This window comes from Ahaetulla prasina, chromosome 3 (assembly GCF_028640845.1).
Source record: "Ahaetulla prasina isolate Xishuangbanna chromosome 3, ASM2864084v1, whole genome shotgun sequence".
Taxonomy (NCBI): domain Eukaryota; kingdom Metazoa; phylum Chordata; class Lepidosauria; order Squamata; family Colubridae; genus Ahaetulla; species Ahaetulla prasina.
This window is the reverse complement of record NC_080541.1, coordinates 101,216,254-101,239,648: the sequence shown is the minus strand read 5'-3', so window position 1 is coordinate 101,239,648 and position 23,395 is coordinate 101,216,254. Positions and strand designations below refer to the sequence as shown.

At 36.8% G+C, this 23,395-nt stretch overlaps 1 protein-coding gene across 7 annotated transcripts in view; it reads right to left on the bottom strand.

The window, feature by feature from the left end:
• CTNNAL1 (catenin alpha like 1) overlaps positions 1 to 23,395 on the bottom strand; it is a 58,602-nt gene that overhangs the window by 2,066 nt on the left and 33,141 nt on the right. For all 7 annotated transcript variants that reach the window (XM_058178747.1, XM_058178749.1, XM_058178750.1 and 4 more), the window contains 11 exons: positions 22,205 to 22,291; positions 18,800 to 18,958; positions 17,590 to 17,682; positions 16,723 to 16,873; positions 8,164 to 8,201; positions 4,978 to 5,028; positions 4,726 to 4,880; positions 3,192 to 3,240; positions 2,566 to 2,622; positions 1,953 to 2,072; positions 80 to 163 (listed from right to left, as the gene is read on the bottom strand). In XM_058178747.1, the coding sequence (XP_058034730.1) occupies positions 80 to 163; positions 1,953 to 2,072; positions 2,566 to 2,622; positions 3,192 to 3,240; positions 4,726 to 4,880; positions 4,978 to 5,028; positions 8,164 to 8,201; positions 16,723 to 16,873; positions 17,590 to 17,682; positions 18,800 to 18,958; positions 22,205 to 22,291 (1,044 nt within the window). The remainder of the gene's footprint in view (positions 1 to 79; positions 164 to 1,952; positions 2,073 to 2,565; positions 2,623 to 3,191; positions 3,241 to 4,725; positions 4,881 to 4,977; positions 5,029 to 8,163; positions 8,202 to 16,722; positions 16,874 to 17,589; positions 17,683 to 18,799; positions 18,959 to 22,204; positions 22,292 to 23,395) is intronic.

The following is a 23,395-nucleotide window of genomic DNA, read 5'->3' as shown; positions in this document are numbered from 1 at the left end:
CAGCAATTAATAAAAACAGAAGTGGCACTCTACCCAGAAATAGTTTGTTTTGCCATATTTTGATATATTATCAACTCACCTTTCTAAGAAACCTGAAGCTAAGTGGCAGAACTTGGGAAAGTATATCCAGAATATACTTTGCTTTCTGAATACAGGTATCCACCTAAAGTCAGTGCATTGAAGCAAAAATAATTTCACAATTCAGCTTGAGAAAACATTTTTAAAAATGTAATTATAACTGAAGCAAGAAATATATTGGCCACTGTGGAAGGAGTTTAATAATACAACTGAAGTAGCCAGTGCTGTGGATGTATTGCACCAAATAGTATTTTAAATGAAGTACAAAAACAGTAATTTAATACCCTTCTAATAAAAAGGCAGAGTCAGTGGTGTTCTAAGTTAATGAATTGCCAGAATGAAGAAAAAGTAGATAACCCAATGCCAAATCACAAAGTAAGCAAAGAGGGGAAGACTGTTATTTTGTTTGTACTGAACTGCCACAGAATTATCCAATATAACCTTAACAATCTGGCCATGAAGACTGCTTTGGAAGGCTTACTGTATCTTTTAAATTTATATGATGATCTAATCGCAAGTGGGAAAAACCTTGGGAGACTGGGCAAAGGGACACTGACAAGGGAATGGACAAGTAAAGGACAGGACAGCCTGCAGCTCAACAGTGCGTAGGAACAAAAGGCTCAGAAAGATACTCCTTAATTTTTCGGGGTGTAAAGGAGACAAATGAGAATTGTACTTCCAGACTTCCAAGATTCTATTAATATAGCCTTACAATAAAGTAGAATTAGTTCATCTGGTTGTGATTCCTATCTGGTTAAGCCGACAAGGCCAACAGATGCTTTGCAGCCAAACAGAGAACTTAGAAACAAGCTCGGTATCTGGGAATGCAGATATCTAGTGGGGAAGAAAGCATCTGGTGATATAGCCTGAAATCATTCTAGTGGAGGGATTTTTTAAAATATATATAGAACAGAAATGAGAAGATGTTTTGTATATGTGCCTGGGAAAGTGAAATGGAAGGACTTCTTCCAAATGTATGGGAGAGATGCCATTTGCAGATCGAAGGTACTGCTATTCGAATCCTGTAGTATTTTGCAAACTGCCATTCCTATTTGCAGACTCAAGAGAATTTAATTATAAGATCTTTTCTACAAACACTTAGGGTGTATGTGATCATGGCAATTAGTAGTTTTATCCTGTTTGAATTTGGTAACCTGCAAGACAGGTAACAAAAACTTCATGTAACTGACCTATAAGCCCAGATGCTGTAGGACCAGAAATACTTGAACTAAATGCTTAGCATAGGAAATCTGAATTACAAATCAGTCTTTTAGATAGGGAGACATAACATACATGACTTGGAGGTAGAGGATTACAGTAACAAGAATCATACATATAAGTCTCTCATGAGAATGAAGAAGCCAAATGCTAATTACTAAATTGGTAGATAGATCCTTCTCTTACAAGGCACAAGAAGTGATAGTGGGATATTACAGATATGTTCAACTACATATCCTATAAACCTATAAATTTTGTGTAGTGTTAGTACTCCTATTGCTTCCCTTAGATGTAATCCCCCCCAATTCTACTGTTTTGCTATGGAATAAAGCTTTGGTAACCCATACTGGTGTTCTCATTGCCTGTGAATTCAAAAATACCTATAGCCCAAATAGGACACTATGATAAACCAAATTTGTTTTTAATGAGTTGCCTGGTTAGCTGATATTTTATTTTAATCTGTGCTTCAAGTATCAAAACACAAGTGCAGACTGGCCTCTCGTCCATTCCAACTAACTCAAGGTCTCCTTAATTTAGCAACTATCATGTATCATCCATGTATTCTGTTCAAGACTTAACACACAGTTAAAATATCTCGTTACCTACAAAATAAGATAGGAAAACAAAGTTCCTTTTTAAAAAAAAAAATAGCTTACCTTTAGATAAGTTGCAGTTTTGCCCTGCGCAGGGCCTTTAGCTGTGACCTGAAGCTGCTGACATGCAGAGACCATCCTCTCAATCTCCTGCAGAAGCAGTGGCTTGTCGTCATCTTCCAGCTGAAACACATGTTAAGTAGGCATGCTAAACATGATTTATTTTTTAATTTATTTTATTCATTAAATGTATATGGCAGCCAACTCACACTGACTCCAAGCAGTTAAGCCCGGAATTTATGTTGCTAAGGGAGAAATTTGTTAAGTGAGTTTTGCTCCATTTTATCACTTTTCTTGCCCCATTTGTTAAATGAATCACTGCAGTTGTTAAGTTAGTAATACGGTTGTTAAAGTGAATCTGGCTTCCCTATTGACTTTGACACCACATGACCCCGGGACACTGCAACTGTCATAAATATGAACCAGTTGTCAAGCATCTGAATGTAAATCACATGACCATGGGGATAGTCATAAGTATGAAAATGATCATGTCACTTTTTTCAGTGCCACTGTAACTTCCGTCACTAAATGTACAGTTGTAAGTCAAAGACTACCAATACAAATCCTACACATTTTAAAAAGTAACTGTCTTTAAGATTCAGAAGCTGTACCATACCTGATTGGAAAATATATGGAGAGCTGAAGTAAGTTTTAATCCTTCTGTAGCAAAGGCCTAAGGAGAAAAAGGACAGAAAGTTTAATGCAAAATCACTAAGGAAAAAACCCCTCTATTCTTCCAATGTATGTACATCCAATTTGTAATCCGATTAGTCAAATTCAGAATAAATGTAGTTGACAAAGCTCCCTTCTTTTTTCCATTTCAGAGCAAGAAAAATAAAAAGTGGCTGTTCATGTACTGGATTGATTCATACAGTTTACATAAACATATGTGTTGCTTTTTATGTTGGGTTAGATCATTCAGTCTCAATAAATTCATAGTTCTACAGCATTTTAAAATAATGGTAATAATTATTGCACTCATATATGCAAAATATAGCCCCCTTTTATAATCTTAGTTTGCAAACAATACAGTCAAGAATAAATCAATGATAGAAAACTGAAAAAAATAAAGCCCACTGTTTCCTTACAAAATTAAATACTTATACAATGTAATTAGGTGGATGCACGACATAACTATAACTGCTTTTATTTCAATTGACTGCTAAGAGAGACTATTCACAGAAAAAAATAATTAGCAACTTCAAACTAGGGTTATAAATTCTCTTTTCGTTGCTTTATTACCTCTGCCTGGTGGAATAAGTCTTGGGTAATTTTCAGCAGTCCTTCCCCTCTAAAAGGGAAAGAAAAAGAATACAATTCCACACAATCTACAAATAATTCACAACTATGTCACTATGATTTTGGAAAATTAAGAAAGTAGAGGAGCAGAAAAGAAATGAAATGATTCTACAGAGATGTAACTGGATATACAAAAGATATTTAATTGGATATACAAAAGAAACTGGCTGAAGTTTTAAAATTTGAAACATCTGAATATGAATTATAAACAGGAGAGTGACCTGAAAAATGTTTTCTTATGGAAATTACATAAAATACTTGTTAAAGCCTTGAAGAAATCTGTGTGGGTGGATAAAGAAATTAAATCCTATATTTGACTGAATTAAAGATTAAGGCTGTTAGAAATAATAGAAAGGGATATAGTTTATTTTATCAATGAATAAGATTATTATTATTATTTTGCAATTTTTTGGCAATCCTTGATGGACTTTTTGTGACACCATATTGATGTTTTATGGATTTTCTTATAGAGAAGTGATGAGAAATGGGATGAACAAATAATCCACTTAACTTTATAAGGACGAAGAATTACTAACTTTGTTTATACTTGTGATGAAAGCTGGATGTCATTTCTTTATATATTTCTTTATTATATTCTCTTTTCTTTTTCTTTCTTTTTTCTTGCAATTTATTCTTTCCATTGTCTTCTCTTTCTCGAAATTTAATTTGTATTACTTTTTACTATTTTTATTGAAATTCTTAATAAAAACATATATGTTGATAAATGTATGGATCTCTACAGAAGTGAAACAAGAAATTCTTGATACCAGGCTAGTATCTTGTACAATAGTACATATATGGATTCCCCCCACACCTGTTTTTGATAAGAAAGTTAAAAATGAGAAATTAAGGAACCCATGCTAATGCATAAATTAAGACCTAATACTAATACGATAGGAAATGCTCCAAAATTTATAAATGGGGCAGCAGAATTTTAAGATATAAAGCAGATTATTATTTATTTGCACCTTTGTACTCTAATAAGGACTCAAAATAGTTTATTTCAAATTTTAAGAGTTAAGTAAAATATATAAATCTGTGCTCATATCATAGTCTTGAACAATTTAAGGGTTTTTTTTAATTACCTTATGTAGGATTAGCAAAATTTTGCAGCATCCTGACATTTTCCAAATCCCCTCCCCATTAACTAAAGCCAACACATCTGAAATATAAGGTTGTTATATAAATTATCCACTTGTTCTGTGCATGTGTATGTAGGCAAATGACACATATGCACATATATGGGGCGGGAGGGAGAGAAAGGGAGGGAGGGAGAGAGATCTCCATCCCATTTTTGGATTTACACTACTTGTTTGTGTAGTATCTGGATTTTACTGTAATTCAGAGAAATTCTAGCCTACTAAACAATATCTAGATTTGATATAGGGAGGAAAAGGTTCAAGGTCATTTCTACAAACTATTCTGCCTTCTCATTTTTAATTTTTAATGCTTCCCCTTCTGCTACTCTTGTTTTTACCTTGTAAATAAATACATGGAATAAGCCATGCTGGATAGACCTTGTCCATATCTTATAATTTCATTGTCTGGGTCTTCCCATTTCTCCATTTCAGAATCAACCCGAGTTGTTAGCTTATGAAGTTCTAAACCTAATTTTCCAAATTTTGTTTGCTCCTGCAAATGAAAAGAGAAAATATATCATTTTTATTCATTATGTAATTCAGACTAATTACTAGAATAAATTGGTGTAATGAATAAAACAGTATCTTACCTCATTATCAAGTCTGGCTGGCTTTAAGGCTTTTAAGTTTGCATTATACTTCTGTAAAAACATTTTTAAAGAACAGAATTTGATTTTTTTTTTTTATAAATCTATCTAAATTAATCTAAATTAAACATGTTTATTAGGAGCTGGAGTCAAGAGTAGTATGCTAGAGAAAATAGATTTCTAAGAAAAGGGTTGATTCTGAAATAAGCCCAACCTTCTGGTTCTAGATTCTAGACAAGTGAGCACATTATTAGAATAAAGCAACTGTTCTGCTTATATGAGCTTATTTCTATTTAAAAATTATGTAGTCAAGTGTTACATTACTGTTGTAATTATATGACATAACCGTTGCCTGTGTTAAACCTTCAAAATATATGAAACAGCCTTATACAACATTAACATCCTTGTATAGTTCAGTGCTGTAATTTTTTCTTGTCTTCATTATCTTCCCTTAAAATCTCAGGAAAGGTTATTTTAAATGTATCCGATTACAAAATAGAGTACAATTTTTAAAGGTGTTAGAAACAGAACTGCAATACTATTTAGATATGTAGCTACAGTGGTTGTACAGATTTGTGGTCAGAATGTTCTTATTGTGGGGAAGTCTCCAACCCGAGGAAATGGGCTGGAGACAAATCTGTACAACCACTGTTGTACCTAGGAAATGGACAGTGATACTTTCCACATGCAGTGGATGAATGCCATACAGATGGATATACTGCCATTGATACATATAGGAGAAAACAACAAGAGTAGATTTTGATTAAAGGGTGTTCGCAGAACATAGAAGAGCAAGCCACATAATTTAAAATAACAATTACTTTATCTGCATTGTTTCAAGCCTTTTTCAAGTTTGCAAACAAGACTGAAAAAAAAAGATCTAGATCAATATTTTCCAGCCTTGGAAATGGCTGGTTGGAGAATTTTGGGAGTTGAAATCCACACTTCTTAGTTCCCAGGGTTGGGTAACATTGATCTAGATGTGTTCAAAGTCATTTCAATAGAAAAACACTGTGCTCATGCAGGTCCACTTCATTCAAATCATTTTGGAGTTTATATAGCCTTATTTATAACAGTAATAAACCCTAACTTATTAAAAACAGATTTCAAATGATCTAGGCATTTTCTAACAAGAGAGCAGAGATCTCAGTACAAAAATGTACAAAGCTAAACATTTTTTGTATCAAAAGCTACTATACAAAGTAATTGGAAAAAGGTTCTTTTTAATGTTTCTTGATTAAAAAAAACCCTATGTGATATTTTATAATAATTACAATAGCCATTAGGCAGTAATATGGATGTATCTTTAAGGCTTTGAAATAGATCATATATTATTTACCACTGTTGCAGAGAGTTGACATTACAATAAAGAATAAAGGAAGAAGTTTTGAGGGATGAAACAGACTGGAAATAAAATACTGGATGGCAATTGTAGTGTGAATTTCCTACATCGGTCATCTTGTCTCCTTCCAACTCTATGTTTCTATCATAAATATAGAATTCAGATATTTCCTTTAGCACTCTTATACAACTTTTAATATGGAAAGGGAAGCTACTGCAGCAGCATTCCTGGTCCTATTAGATCTCTCAGCGGCTTTTGATACCATCGATCATGGTATCCTGCTGCGCCGACTCGGGGGACTTGGAGTGAGGGGCACTGTTCATTGGTGGTTCTCCTCCTACCTCTCCGACCGGTCGCAGACGGTGTTGACGGGGGGACAGAGATCGACCCCAAGGCACCTCTTATGTGGGGTGCCGCAGGGGTTGGTTCTCTCGCCTCTTCTGTTCAACATCTATATGAAGCCGCTGGGTGAGATCATCCGTGGTCTTGGGGTGAGCTGTCATCTATACGCTGATGATACTCAGCTCTATATTTCCATCCCTAATCACCCCAACGAGGCTGTTGAAGTGATGTCCCAGTGCCTGGAGGCCGTACGGGTCTGGATGGGGAGGAACAGACTCAGACTCAATCCCACCAAGACCGAGTGGCTATGGATGCCGGCGGCCCGGTACAGTCAGTTAATTCCATCACTGACCATTGGGGGCGAACTATTGGCCCCCACGGAAAGGGCCCGTAATCTGGGCGTCCTCCTGGATGCACGGCTGTCTTTAGAAGAGCATATGATGGCTGTTGCCAGGGGAGCTTTTCATCAGGTTCGCCTGATACGCCAGTTACGCCCCTTTCTGGATCGGGCTTCCTTATGCACAGTCACTCATGCCCTTGTTACATCCCGCCTGGACTACTGTAATGCTCTCTACATGGGGCTCCCCTTGAAGGGTACCCGGAGACTCCAACTGGTCCAGAATGCGGCTGCGTGGGTGATAGAGGGAGCACCTTGTGGCTCCCGTGTAACACCCCTCCTGCGTAATCTGCACTGGCTCCCGGTGGTCTTCTGGGTTCACTTCAAGGTACTTGTTATCACCTTTAAAACGCTCCATGGCCTAGGGCCGGGATATTTACGGGACCGCCTACTGCCACCATTAGCCTCTCACCGACCAGTGCGTTCTCACAGAGAGGGCCTCCTCCGGATACCGTCAGCTAAACAATGTCGGCTGGCGACCTCCAGGGGGAGGGCCTTCTCTGTGGGGGGCCCTACCCTCTGGAACGAGCTCCCTCTGGGGCTTCGTCAACTCCCCGATCTCAAGTCCTTCCGCCGCGAGCTGAAGACGTTGCTGTTTCGAAGAGCAGGACTAGCTTGAATGTAGTTTTAAATTGGGGTTTTTAAATCAGGGGTTTAAATGGGTTTTAAATGTGTATTTACAAGTTTTAAGGCATCTACTGAATTTAGTTGTCTATTCTTTTTGCTGTTTTATATGTATTATATATTTTTATATGTATTATATATACTGTTGTTTTATTGGCTGTGAACCGCCCTGAGTCCTTCGGGAGATGGGCGGTATATAAATATAATAAATAATAATAATAATAATAATAATTCAGAAACTTAGTGATGCTTGCAGAAATCAGCTTTAACATTAGTGTTCTAGAAAGATTAGTCTTTGACAACTTTACATCACCTACAATGCTATGTCGTTACGTGATTGATTTACCTTTAACTTAGTGTGATACTCCTTACAGTGTTATATATGCACCAGGCCAGGGTAGCTTGTTAAACAAACGTGAATATGTGAAGTGAACAATTGATGGAAAGTATAAAGAAATCACCAGCCCCACAAAAATGAACTTACCCCTGGTTTGGGTAGTGACAAGTATGCACGCTTCTCCCCTAAAAACAACACACCAAAATTGATTATGTACTGTACTTCTTATATCTTCTCTCCAGGTTTTGGAAAAAATTATCATATAAAAAGGTACCTACCCTTATTGGTTCCTCTTCATAGATCAGATAGGTTCTGTATTTTGCCATGCATTGCATTGTAAAAGGGAAATTCTAATACTGACTATATTTGCGCTTATGGGAGGCATTGACAGATTCACCAGAAACCTTTCCATTTAGTTGATAACATTTCTAAAAATTCCCCTTATCTTTCTGAATGCCCAAGAGGAACAGCTAATTGGGTGTGGGGGAAACCTATCTACAAGGCCTAGTGTAGCCATGATGAGAATCAAGTAATCCCTGCAGTAAAGTTCAGATTTTGTAATGGTATGAGGAGCCATTTGCTTTTCGGTAGGACCCTGACACTTCTTCCATTGAAATCAACACCAATATGTACTTTTTAAGTTTTTTTTTAATTATATTTATCTTCCTCTTATTGGCTCAAGCCAGAGTGCATGAGTTACCCTTCATTTTAAAATACTGAATGATGGACTAAAATCAGCTAAAGTATCTCATGGTCTAGTGAAGATTTTAGGTAAGTCTGCTGTCCAATATTTCAGACTTGTTTTGTAGAAATTAATGGGAATTTAAAATGCTCAATTTTGATCAGATTAATCAATTTTTTTTCACTTTTCCAATTCTCTGTGAGGCAATTCAGCTCAATTCAGACAGTACACCGATCAAAATTTCAAAATCACCTGCCAATTTTCCAAATCACTTCAAATTTTCTATGAGGCAATTCAGGTCAATTCAAATAGCTTATTCCAACCAGCATTCACTATTAAAACCAATATTTGAACTTTCAGTTTCAAAAGCCAACCAATGTTTGACTGACTCCATTTTTCATCTTCCACCACTTTCATTTCTCTCGTACATTTTCTAGTATTGAATTCCATTTGCAAATACGGTTTTCACTTCAGACATCATACCAAATCATAATTTATGCAAAATAGTTTTCAAATCAATATCAAAGCATCGATTGATTCTGAATTTCCTGAAAAAAGAAGGTCATTTATTCATTCTGGGGGACCCAGATATTTGGGGCAATATGCTGAGTCTGTGAAACCACTTAGAGAGGGCTGCAAAGCACTGTGAAGCGGTATATAGGTTTAAGTGCTATTGTGATTCAAAACTTACATCTAACCATAGATAAATAGGTAAACTTCCATAACTGCTAGTAATTAGTAGTGGTCCTTGTTAATTACCAATACGTAAGGTCATATTATTTGGAGAATTATTATGGCATCCAGATGTAATATCTGAGCTTGCTATTTAAATTTGAAATAACTTGGTCTGATATTTAAATATCCATTCGATAATTATAGATGATTAGAAATACAGAGAAATTTAAGATCAGACTATCCACCCACTTGGTTTTCTGTTTGTCAAGAAATAAATCCCATTTTTCTTTGGTCATCACAAAAATGCAAAGACTGACACTTCTTGCCAACTTGTTAGATGGCCATGGGATTGCAATTGGGGGAGGGGAGCTGGCAACCAGCTTGCATTTACAATCGCAATGCCTTGCCATGACAGTATCACAATTTTCAACTTTCCCAGATAGCTTCTGACAAGCCAAGTCAGTTAGGGAAATCAAGATTGTCTTGCATAATTTCACTTAACAACTGTGGTAAAATGGTAATAGAATTGGGTCTAGTCATGTGATGGCTTATTGAATGCATTACTTACCGACCAACACTCCAATCTCAAATATACATACACACATGCACACATGTACCTTCACACACACACACACACACACACACACACACACACACACACACACAATATGTATATATTATACACATGCGATATATTATATATATTATATTATACATATATACACGAACAGAAATGTGTGTATATGTATATATGTATATAAGTGAGTGGGTATAGTCTATACATATACTCACACACATCAATACGTACATGTTGAGATAAAAGTAGTGGTGCCAAGTGACAGCAACATCAGGAACAAGTATGAGAAGCTGGAGAAGCCTTAGAAGGAATCAGAGAGGATATGGAAAGTAAAGGCCAAATTGGTCCCAGTAGTGGTAGAAGCGCTTGAGTCTGTATCTTCTAAGCTAGCAAAGTGATTCCAACAGATTCCAGGAACAGCCTCAGAGCTCTCTGTCCAGAAGAGTGCAGTGCTAAGGACAGCTAAGATAATGTGCAGAACCCTCAAACTGCAGAAGGCACCCAAGAGTGAGGAAGACCTACATTACCCGTATGGATGAGAAAGGAATTTTTGTACACACACACGCACACCTATCCATCTACTCATCCCCTAACAGAAAACTAGCACTATATTTGTATACTATCCGAGAGTGGAGGTAGAAACCCTCTCCCTATTCATGGCAGGGAAATATAGGTGACCAAGGTCTTAGCAAACTCTCATTTTTTTTTCTTGAAGTCTAATACGGTGTTGGTTTATTTACAAGGCTGATATAATTACATCTGACTTACAGTATGTATCATCACCAAATGCATTTGACAACTGAATGTTCCAGGTTAATTCAAAATTTGCATTTCCACAAGCAAATTAAGTAATGTTTTTTTATTAATGCATATGAAGGCTAGATATATGAACTGTTCACATTAGATAGAAAAAGCATTGCTACCAAAAATCTTTAAATACAACTGTTCTTTGGAAACACATTTACCAGATGGTACACCATCTGCAAAGATCGAAGTTGACATTCTTCCCTTTCCCATCGTCACAATACTATTATTATAGAAATTCATTCTTTAAAAAGCCTGGGAAATGCATTATGCTTCACACATGATGGAATAGAAGGCAGTGTGTGCCATCTTCCTTTTTTCCAATTATTACCTCAAAATGAGACCACACACTGTTTCCATGTAACAAGAAATAAATTTCTGCCTAGTCCAGCCATTTTGTCTTCTACTCCTCCACAAATATAATATTTAGAATACCAGAAATACAAGTTTTTAAATCTCATGTTTTATGACAGGAAAAAAAACACAAAAAATATATCATGGCCACCTTGAACTTGCCAATATCCTTTTTCAGTTTATATTAAATCCCAAGTCATTCAGTAGAAAATATGTGAAAGTAATTGCAGCTATGTATTTCATACCATCTTAATTCATTCCTAGTTTCTGCCAGTCAATGAGTGCCTAAGACCTGCAGATGCAATGAAGCAATTTAATATGAGGGCAAAAGGAAAGTTAAGAAAGGAGACCTGGATAAGATTGAGATGAAGAACATTATAGAAGGCCAGGGTGAGGTGTAGAAGCAATTTAGAATTAAAGCCATTACATTTCTGTATTTCCTGTGAAGTAGAGGAAACAAATCAAAATGGAGCCAAAATGATTCATTGTAAAATTGAAATTGGTTTATTAGAAAGTGTCCAGCACATTTGGTTGCTCTTTAGTCTTTAACCATCATCAAAAGCAGAAGGCTATTGCCTCACAGACATTAACACATCGTTATTCATCACATGCCAATACCAAGCTCAATATTTTAAATTGGCAATTTAAAAATGACATTACCATAAAAATATAGTACATGTAATCTGAGGAGTTAAGTGGAGTGGGTTAGCTTGGGCGTAGCCTCATCTATCATCCTGGGATGCTAACTGCATCTATCTCTTAATCAAAATATTAAATATATATCTCCCATTATCAAGAAAGCAGTCCCAATTTTTTTCTATGGAAAAAGGCAGAATCAATTACTATGATACTGGAATTTTTAAAATATCTAGGAAAATAATGTGTTTTAGTTAATAAAAATATAACCTAATTGCCTGCCAAGATATCAGCTAATTAAACATGCTGTCCCATTATTTTAAATAGGAAAGTTAAACACCCCTGAGATGTCAAGGACTTAAAATGCATCATTCTGTAAGTAAATTGTCTCTCTTTAAAAATTCTCTTTTACCTAAGTTGAAATGATGCGGTGGAATAATCAGCTAGAGTAGACGGGAGTAAAGAGGCAATCTAGCTTGAAGTTGTTCTATGGGAGGAAGCGGCAGACAATTAAAGCCTTTCTCACGGGTATGCAGTGAGTCCAGCGACATTGTTGTAAATATATGTTCAACAATACAGAACATCTCATTACACTTTAGATGCTTCTGGATTGAAAGGATTAGCCAGTTGTAAGCTGTTATCCAGGGGACGTCCGAATGTGTTAACAGCACGCATTCTTCGGGAAGGCTCCTTTCATGTCCTTTGACAAGAAAGTCATAGAGTGGACCTATGGAAAGCTACAAAGAACCAACACTGATGGAAGCAGTGGAGGAGCTGGCACCGGGGTCTAATGAAAGCTGGGAAGTATGTAAATAATCGAATAGACAGTGCACAGATACAAGACCCAGAGAAAAATGTGGCTATCAAGTGGCTTCTGCTCTTTGCAACTGTGGTAACATGCAGACAACAACACATACCGTATTTTTCGGAGTATAAGACGCTCCAGAGTATAAGCCATACATTAGTTTTTGGGGAGGAAAATAAGATTAAAAAAATGCTGCCTCTGCCTACCAGCATCTATCGGTATTCATCTGGCTAGCGTCCTTGCAGCAAATAGCAAACAGCCTGGTCTGCTTCAGCACATTATTACAACCTGATTCAGCACGAGCAGCTGACTGGTGGATGGATCTGCCACCCGGAATACCCTCAATCAGCTGTTCCAGGCTGCAGGGATTGCAACAGACCATCACCGCCTCCGTGCCTCGCGTTTTTGGCCTCCAAATGCTCCGTTTTAGACCCTTTTCAGGCTACGGGAATCACCACAGCACATCGCCACCTCCACACGTTGTGTTTTCGGCCTCCGCATGTCACATTTTTGGCCTTCAAAGGCCCCGTTTCTGGCCTCTGTGCGTCACGTTTTTGAATGGTTCCAGGTGGCGGGCATCGCCACTGCCACCGCTCCCCACCACCTGGAACTGCCAGAAAACATGATGTGCGGAGGCCAAAAACGGGGCACGTGGAGGTGGTGATGTGCTGTGGTGACCCCTGCAGCCTGGAACGGGTCTAAAATGGAGTGTTCGGAGGCCGAAAACACGAGGCACGGAGGCAGCAATTGTCTGTGGCAATCCCCGCAGTCTGGAACAGGTCTCAAACAGCGTGCAGAGGCCAAAAACGGCTAAAGGGTGGGGGCCAGTGGGTGGGCAGGGCTACATTCAATGTATAAGACACACCCAAATTTTCACTCTCTTTTAGGGGGTGGGAAAGTGTGTCTTATACTCTGAAAAATACGGTATGTATAGCTGCCCTTTGTTTCCTGATCAGTGTATACCTGAGGACCTCAGGGCAATGCGAGACAACACGATTAATGTTGCTAGTTTCTGGGCAAGATCTGTTTAATTTGTATATATTTTAATCTTGTATTTTATATTTTAAATTGTATGTCATATAGTATGCCTTATTTTGATTGTGAAACTTCTGACACGAATAAACATAAACAAACAATAATAAAGAAATTACTATTCATATACTAGGCCTATTCACAAAGTTATTCTGGTTCCTTGCACTTGACATTAATCTCACCTGTGCATTCTCTTGGGAATAGACAGACAAAGACTTCAATAGTATGGCCTCTGCTGCTTCCTCCTACAGAGTGACTTCAAACTAAATCAGCTCTTTACTCCCTTCTCTACTCTAGCCAATGATTCCAACATAATTAATCAGTATACCAAAAACCTCTGATCAGTGAGATTACACTAGGAGCCACGTTTCCTGCATCTTCCTGCAAAAAAGGAAGGCTTATGACTGATGTCAACTTATAGCACAGAGAAACTGCACTTGTTGACGTTTTACATAGTTCTTAAGAGCACATGAATCCTATTCTCCCAATACACTTATGAGAAAGTCTTTTTAAATACGACTGTCCATATGTGAGGTCATATCCAGGATGTCAAAACATCCAAGCTGACTTTGACTTTTACAGTATTTAATTTATACAAACTTTGTATTATAAATAATTAAAATTATCTACATAATGAATTTATAACTCAAATTCAATGTACACTATTCAACATATTTAATTCTGGTTCAGCTGCTGCTCTTGGCTGCCTCCATGCATTTGAAGTGCCATTCATATGCTTTGAGTCATTCTAGTCTTATTCAGGCAGTTGTCTAAATGTGTGAAAAGATCAGTATAGAGACAGGAGAAGGCCTGTATCTCATTGATTGCTGTCCTTGTGTATTAATTATATCCATGTTCAAGTATTCACAAATACAGATCTCCTACAGATCTCCTATAGATCTGAAAAATAAAAGGCCAGGTGCATGGTTTTATTCTCTTATATACTGAACCCTCCCCACATATTTAGACACTGAGTTCACTTATCACACTAAGCATTTAGATTTATTTTATTACAGGAATCCACTGGTTTATTGCTGTTTATAACCAATAGCTAATGATGTGGCAGATTGGAAATGAAAATCTAACAAGCCTGATATTTAAACGCTGTCAGAATATAAAAACATTCTCCAAAACTAAATTAAGTAACTTGTTGATAGAAGATTAGACACTAGATAGTTAGCAAATCACAGAAAATGTAACACAGCAAATTATTTTCTGAGATGGAAACATTTCCCTGAATTTAATACTTTATGACAGCAGCCCCCAAACCTTTTAGGTGCCAGGGACTAGTTCCACGGAGGGTATTTTTTTCATGGACCAGGTGTGTATGGTTTCGCATGCTGCCTGGATGGTACTTTGCTCACTTGTGCGGCCCAGTTCCTGGTGGGCTGAGGACCAGTGTCCGTCCGCAGCCTGGGGTTTGTGGACCCTTGCTGCATATCATTTTCCTAAGTATCTTTACTACATTATAAACAATATCTGGGTCTTAGCACTGTATACCTATGTCCCACAAAACAAATACACAGGCTTCATTTTTGCAGGAGGTCCCTAATTTCTGCTTTCAAGATGAAGATAAAAATTAGGATAAATCAGCACACAAAGTCTAATAGGTCTTGACCCATTAAAAGCAGTAGGCTAGAAAGTGAGGGGCATAATCAGATATGTATCACTGTCTCCTTAGGCATTCTGCAATGGCTCTATAAGTTAAAAGCTACTGTTACTTGCCTGATTACTTTTCTGTAATGTCAAGCCTGGTACTGTACTCAGGATTTTGTCCTGAGTTCAAGAAAATACTCCAAAGAATCAATTCAGCAAACATAAAATTTCTATCACAAAAAGAATGGCAGAATTTTGTGTTCTTTTCTGTAAAACTGAAAAACCTTCTGAAGAAAATTAAATTACGCAGAGGAATGAGAAATCTCTCAAATAATACTACAGTGCCTCTGGCAGAGATGTTAAGAAACAGATTTGCTCTTTATAGTTTTCTAAATGCTACACAAATACCAGGTGACTTACCACAGAATACAGGCCAAAAGTTGTGGGCAGTCATCAGAAAGATTCCATCCAAGCAGAAACCATAGCAGTTTAAAAATCAAATAGCTAAATTCACTACATTGTGAAGTCAGCAGAGAGCACCAAAAAAAGGATTTCTTTCTTTTGCAAGAACACTAGACAGTTCAGGTCAGACTGAAAGAAGAACTTTTTATGTTTCCATCATCCCCCTCAAAAAAATTTAGCTGCTTTGAATTATGAATCACTTCCCTGAATACTTGAAAATGTATTGCTGATCTACACAATAACCTCATTGTACAGTAAGTTCTATTCCTTTAAAAGTCTTTTTAAAAGAATTCTATTCCTTTAAAATGGTGGCCTTCAATTGCAGTACTGTGGTTCTTAAGAGAGGTCCTTAGACATGCTGCCTAGCACCTTTTTCTGTAATATATAAATGGAAGAGACAACTGAACGCAGCCATATAGCACACACCTAATTTATGTAGACCTATCAAAAGTGCGTCCACATGATCTTAGATATTGGGGAAGAATTTTAGGTCTGATAAGCAGAGATTTTTCTATTATCATATAAAAGAACAAAAAAATGAAACAAAGGTTGAAAATCACTTAACTAAAAGCAGTAAATATGATTTTAATTAGGTGAGTGTGCTTTCTAGTCTCCACTGAATATCCACTGAAATTAAAACCATTAAAAAACCATCAGTCTCAGCATGACATTCATTATCTCCTTGAAAAAAAGGAGGCAAGATTGCTTGAATTATTATCTAAATATTTAAGAAGTGCTCCTGACTGTAAGTTACGTCACAGGTACTGTAATATTTGCTAGATTGATAACTATGAACTGTGAACACAGGGCGGACACATTACAAAGATCTGCCATATTACTGATGGGTTTTGGCAGTTTCTATATTTTCCTTCTATAAGTAATATATTTTAGTGTAGTCAACCCCAAAACGCCTATAGAGTAGCTAAAAAAGTTAAGTGGCATCAAGTTGCAGTTTGTTGGCTTTAGGAAGAATGTAGATCATCACCTCTCATAGCGAGAACGCTCAGAATATGCGTGCGCTGTAAGCTGTAAGCTGGTATTTAAGGACAGTAGGTTGTCGGTACTTAGGAACAACCTGCTCACCTCGTCTTCCTTCAAACACATCACTGATTTCTCTTAAGAGCAGGGACATGTCACTCAGCTGAGATTCCCAAGCCTCACAGAATACATCCAGATTTTCTTTTGCAATTTTACTGGAAGGATGCAATGTCAGAGTTTCAGCAGCAGAAATTATCTGAAGGAAACAAAACAGGCTTTGTCATACACGTACAATTGTGTATCAGCATCCACCTCCACAGGACAAAAGATAAGCTCTCTCTCATTTGTATTAAAAAAGGCTGTATGGCATTTGCTAACAAAGCTTTACAAAAAATACAGGGGACTTTCATAGGAAATACTATTGTGCTATACTGTATTGAGCGAGAGGCTGTTTTAAACTAAGTAAGCTGAGAGAATATAATTATTATAAGAAATCTTACTTTCAAGAAGATTTTGAAAAGGATTAACTTATTCTTCTGATGTAGGAAAGATGGTCTTCCAACAGAGTGAAATGGCTCTAAAGAAGCATTTTACTGATTATACTGTCAGGAACAGTTACATCATAAATCATGCCACTCATGATTGTCGTTTATTAAACATTATTCCCTATCCAGAACCTTCTTTGAAGAGATTTTTTTTGTTTTGCTACCTAAGTATTTAGAAAGTCTGTATGTATATATGTTGAATTTAATAGTTAAAAGATACTTTAACACTATTATTCCACACCCAATATACTTTTTCCATTATGAAATTCTGATCTATTTTCAAATATTGATGGAATATTGACCCATTTCCACATGAGAACAGTACATATTACGAACAAAGTTTTCAGTTCCAATTTCCGGCACCTGAAGCTAAAGGATTTGAAACAGAATTCAATTGGAGCAAATAGTTATGTAAAATTATAAATACCTGAGGCCCAGTCACATGAAAAGTATCTTCTGCATGGAGACAAGTAATTTCAAGTGGCTCTGTTCCAGAGACATGTCTCAAAAGATGGCATATCTATACAGAGAAACAAAACAATCCAACATAATCATAAAACCTATGTATGAATTGTGGGATTCTTATGGAACATATATGGTGGATACTAAATGAAAGCTTTGAATATACAGGAATGCATCAAGAGATTCAGGTTTACTCTTGGTAGAAAGCTGGACATCTGCCTGACATCTAAGCTAGAGGATGTTTAAGTATTTCTCTGCCAATCGTTTGTCATCTGAACTCCTGTCTCTCCAATCTTGACCTTTCAATCATCCTAAATAAGCCAAGGGATATATGGCTGGGGCAAAGACTGAAAGCAGTCAAAGCTAGGAAAACTCCTCCCTGAAATTCTACTTCTTGCTACTTTTTTAAAAGATACTTGATGACATCTGGGATCCATTTCTATTTCTACCCAGGATTAAGAATCAGATGGCATACCAGATTAATAAATTATTGTTGCTGTTATTGTTCTGATTATTTTGTTCATGAGCATGCTTATTTCTCCTTTTGAATCAATGGTATGAAAAATATGGTAGAATTGGTATAACAACTACTTGCGCTTTAGAAATCAATGAGTTGTTGGTTTTAAGAACAGATACCCCAAGGCTCCAAGCAGTTTTCACAAGAAGGGTGTCCTGAAAAATGAAGCAGGAGCACTAACACAGCACCAAAAATCTAAGATTTTTTTTTGTGTGAATACGTTCTCTTACCAGAGTGGGGGATATTCCCTTTTATTTACCTGGGTGAAAGGGAGAGGCTGTAGTTGGTCTTTAAATGATATGGTGGGTAAGGACAAAGAAGTGGGCTGGGCCAGTATAAAAATTAAATGTAAATGCAAACTAAATACAGCTCATCTGATTATTCCCTATGCTAGTGGTAATTCCTGACACATTAAAATTGCAATTCAGCAATATTTTTTTGAAGGGAAGGATGACCGGGGGCACATATATGACCACTCAAAGGATAGTTCTGTCTAAGGGACATGATCAGCCACTCAAATCTTCCAGCTGACTGCAGTAATAATCTTTATGGCAGCAAGCAATTACTAATACCGTTATTAAAATAAAAAAAGGATAATTTCAATAAAGTACCCCAAATAAGCAGAATTTAGGTCTTTTTCAACATAACCCAAACTTACTTCGATCAATTGGTCTTTCTGTTCAGAAAGCTTATAACTATGCTGTGCAATAGCTTCTATATTTCCTTCTACTCCGCAGGTTTTCAGCGCTTTCAAAACAAGGTGATCAGAATGAAACTTTATCAGGTCTGCTGCGACAGATATTGCTGCACTCTGGAGCTTTGATATTGGAAAAATTAATACAAAACAATGGGAACTTGGGAGCAAGTAGCAGTTATTTCCAGGCAATTAGAACATTTGCACAAAAGCCATTGATGTTTTTCTTTTGGAATTTGGTGTAGCTGTTCAACTTTTTTTTGTGGGCAACTAATTTTTCTGAACTAATATTCTAGACTGCATCAATATATTGAATCTGAAAAAAATTATAAACAATACGGAATAGTCAAAACTCATTAACTGCATTTATATAGAAAAGTGGCTAAAGAACGGACTTAACTGTGGCTTACTTCCCACACTGTATTAAACAATTACAAAACATTCAATAGGGCTAGGTGTACAGTTACGACCACAACTGAACCCAAAATTTATGTTGCTAAGTGAGACATTTGTTAAGTGAGTTTTGTCCCATTTTATGACTTTTCTTGCTAAAGTTGTTAAGTGAATCACTGCAGTTGTTAAGTTACTAACATGGTTGTTAAGAATCTGGTTTCCCCATTGACTTTGTTTGTCAAAAGTCAAAAAGGGGATGACATGACCCTGAGTTACTGCAACCATCATAAATATGAGTCAGTTGTCTGAATTTTAATTACCTGACCATGGGATTGCTGCAAAGTGTGAAAAATGGTCATAAATCACTTTTTCAGTGCTGTGTAACTTTGAATGGTCACTAAATAAACTGCTGTAAATCGAGGACTAGCTGTATTAAAAATCTCAAACACATATGGTTGATCTGAAATAGTAGTTGCTCGAAGTAGAAAAAATATGAACTAATATAGGGCTTATGGAGCAAGGTATTTCCAGTTTGAATTTACTAAACCATTTATCATTTCCCTTCTAGAGGCTGGCATCCTATTAGACCTGTTAGTCCTACATATCAGCAAATGATTATATTATCTGATAGGCAGAGGTCTAGGATACAGACTTGAAAACTGTTTCCTGAGAACAACAGTATTAATTTAAAAAATATTGCAAGTATCTAACCCTCATGGTCGCAAAGATATATATGAACAAATGTGGGTGACACTATAAAAACCTGAAAAGGCTTGCATTGAGAAGAATAAGAATATTTATAACATTTCTGTTAGCGGTAGATTTTCTGTGTATTGCAGGCTTCCAGCAAAAATGTGGGCAGAATAAGAATTTACTGAAATAGGTCTTATAATTAAAATATTTCTAATGCAGAGTTTTGATTATTTTGACACATAGTGTCAAACACACAGTAGTGTTCTTCTTCAGCATTGTTTGTTCATATTATTGTTCATAATTCTTGCAATGTTCTTTGCTGCTACAAACAACTAATCTGCCAGAAGAAAGAAGAGGATTAAGAAAGGATAACCCCCACTTTATCCTTGCTCTTCTTCCAGGAGGGAACTAAGTGATCTGAAATAAAAGTATGCTAAATAATCTACAGGGTAACACATAACCCCGGGGAAGAAAATTAGATTTTCAAGAGGCTTTGTCACAAATTCAAAGGATTTCCATATGTATGCAACTATCAGCCATAGAATTCTATCTAATTCTAAAAAAACAATAATGGTGGGTAACACAACTGTTGTACTCTTAAGGACAGGAAGGCTAAACTGCTTCTCTGCTTTTGTTCTTTTCTTAAACATGCCCACTCATGTACAGCTTGAGAAGAGACTGTTGCTCAGTAGAGGAACACATACTTTGTATGTCAAGATTATTATGTTCAAATCCCAGAGCCTTTGGCAAAAATTAACACTTGCTGGGAACAAAGGCATCTGCAAGATCCAATGCTTTTGTCAAAATGTGATAAATGTACAAAAGGGACAGAGCTTCCACTGCAACCTTGTTTTCATCACTTGACACACCCACTCACTAATGTCTCTTGTTGGGGAAGTTCTCTCTGTGCCCTCTGAGAAATGGAGACCTTGTTGTGGCATTCAGAGGCAGCTCAAGTAGAGGTTTCAACATGCTTAAGCATGGGTCCTGCCAACCGGAGCTACTGAAAACTACAGTCTGTCACACTTGGGGGCTGCAATTTCCTTGGCCCTTGAAATGCTGGTTAGACTAACAAAGAGTCTCTCCTGATATAATGCGTGTATGCAAGAGGAAGAATTGGTGATGGTGAAATCCTAATTGGATAATAATTGGGGGGGTGGGGAGAAAAGAAAAAAATGGAAAAGTATTAATGGTAATATGGATCTATAAAATAAGATTTTATGTACTCATTGCTTTCTTTGATTAAATTGACTTGCATAGGGCTTTCTTATGGTCCAACCTTCATAGCCATACATTGCAACTGGGAAAACCATAGCTTTGACTATACGCACTTTGGTTGGCAGGGTGATGTCTCTGCTTTTTAGTACACTGTCTAGATTTGCCATAGCTTTCCTCCCCAGGAGCAAGTGTCTTTTAATTTCTTGGCTGCAGTCCCCAACTGCGGTAATCTTGGAGCCCAGGAAAATAAAATCTGTCACTACCACCATTTCTTCACCATCTATCTGCCAGGAATTGAAAGGGACGGATGCCATGATTTTAGTTTTCTTAATGTTGAGTTTAATTTTTAATTAGTTTTCTTAATGTTAAGTTTAAATGGATTCCAGAGGACGGTAGAGGACAGGAAGGCCTGGAGGAATGTTGTCCATGGGGTCGCGATGGGTCAGACACGACTTCGCAAATAACAACAACAAAAGGGCTTTCAGGCAAGTTCTTTCCATAGGCCTGTGCTCTTCTAGGCAAGCTTCATTCCCGGATCAAGGATGAACATTATTTGGTGACCAAGACTTATTGGGGGGGAGGGGGGAGGACTTGTAGCTGAAGGCTATTTCACACCTGTGAGTGAAAGGGATATTTAGAGTAATATTTGAGAAATGCTCTTTGCTTGTGAATTGTTATATCCCTTTTTGAAAATTTTCTTTTTCTCCCAGTCTAGGCAGGAAACTATGTCATCAGTTTATAGCATTCAAGGTCAGAGGGACTCTGAGGGCCACAGCAAAGGCTGACAGGCTACCTACATCTATGCAGCTCATAAACTGGATTATTAAAAGTGACTTGTTATGAATACAAAGCAGGTAGATTCTGAAGCAATCCCAAACAATTTGTATTCCCACATGAAAGTTATGCCAGGAGGCTTCTATTCAAATCTACTGGTTAAATGGTAAAGTCAGACAGTCGGAAACACTGTTATGCCATTATATCTCTATTGATACTATAATAATTCATTTTGAGGAAGTTACACATAACTCTAAAATATATTCCAGATTATACTGGGTTCTACTTTACCTCTCTTTGAAGCTCATTCATGCACTGGCACATTTTTAGAATGGATATTTCCAAGTCCTCTGTGACTTCTCTTTTTTTCTGATTTTGCTAAAGAAAAACAATTTCAAATTCCACAAATTCATGGCTTTAGGCCATTTGCTCTTTTAAATAAAATTTTAAAATAAAACAGGAATTTTATCTGGAAATAAGGTTCACTGAACCTTGAAATGTGACTTTGAAAAGATACGCCTAAGATAGAGATGCATGAATTCTACATTAGTTTATATATCATGCTGAACCATGGTTTAGTCAGTTTGTTGAATAAAAAACAAACAGATTTACATAATGTGATGAACAATGTGTGAAGATAAAATCAAACCAGTTTATAGTTTAGTGCAATATGAGAACTCAATAAAATCCCGTATGAATAATTAATAACAGCAATCAATTTTGTTCCCATTTAGCAAAATTTGTTCTGAAGTGTATTGAAATGACAAGCCTGTTGCTTGCAAGTTTAGCTGGATTAATACATCACACTAATCCAGTGTTTGGTTACGTAGTTGTGTTCATACATCATACTAACCAAAACCAAATGAAGCATACTTTAACTTAGGGAAACATGAGAACCCAACCATTGTAATTTGTAAACAATGGCTTTACAGGTTGGCATACAGAAAGATATACTGCTCTAAGATAAAGTATGTTGTAAAGCCAATAAAAAGATTTGTTAAGCAATATTGCATATACAGGTAGGCTACAATCTATTGTTCAGCAACCATTCAAACTAGTGATGGCTCTGAACAAGTAGGACTTACTGTATTTTTCGGAGTATAAGACGCTCCAAAGTATAAGACACACCTTAGTTTTTGGGGAGGAAAATAAGAAAAAAAAATTCTGCCTCTGCCTACCAGCATCCAGGAGTATTTATCTGGCTAGCATCCTGTCAAGTATGTGAGAGAGTTGAGGGCTGTTTGGAAACTGAAACAGTATTTGCTGTGTGAGGAGACAGCAAGGAGCCTGGCCGTGGCTTAGTTCGACTGATCTGTACTAAAGCTGCATGCTGCTCTGAAACTAATATTGAAACTGAAATTCTTCCCCTCTGCTTGTCTTTTGCTTGTATTTACTACCACATTGGAAAACCTGCTTTTGGTATTGTATATTTACTTCATGTGTTATATTATATATAAAGAGAAGTTATTGAATCCTGCTGAA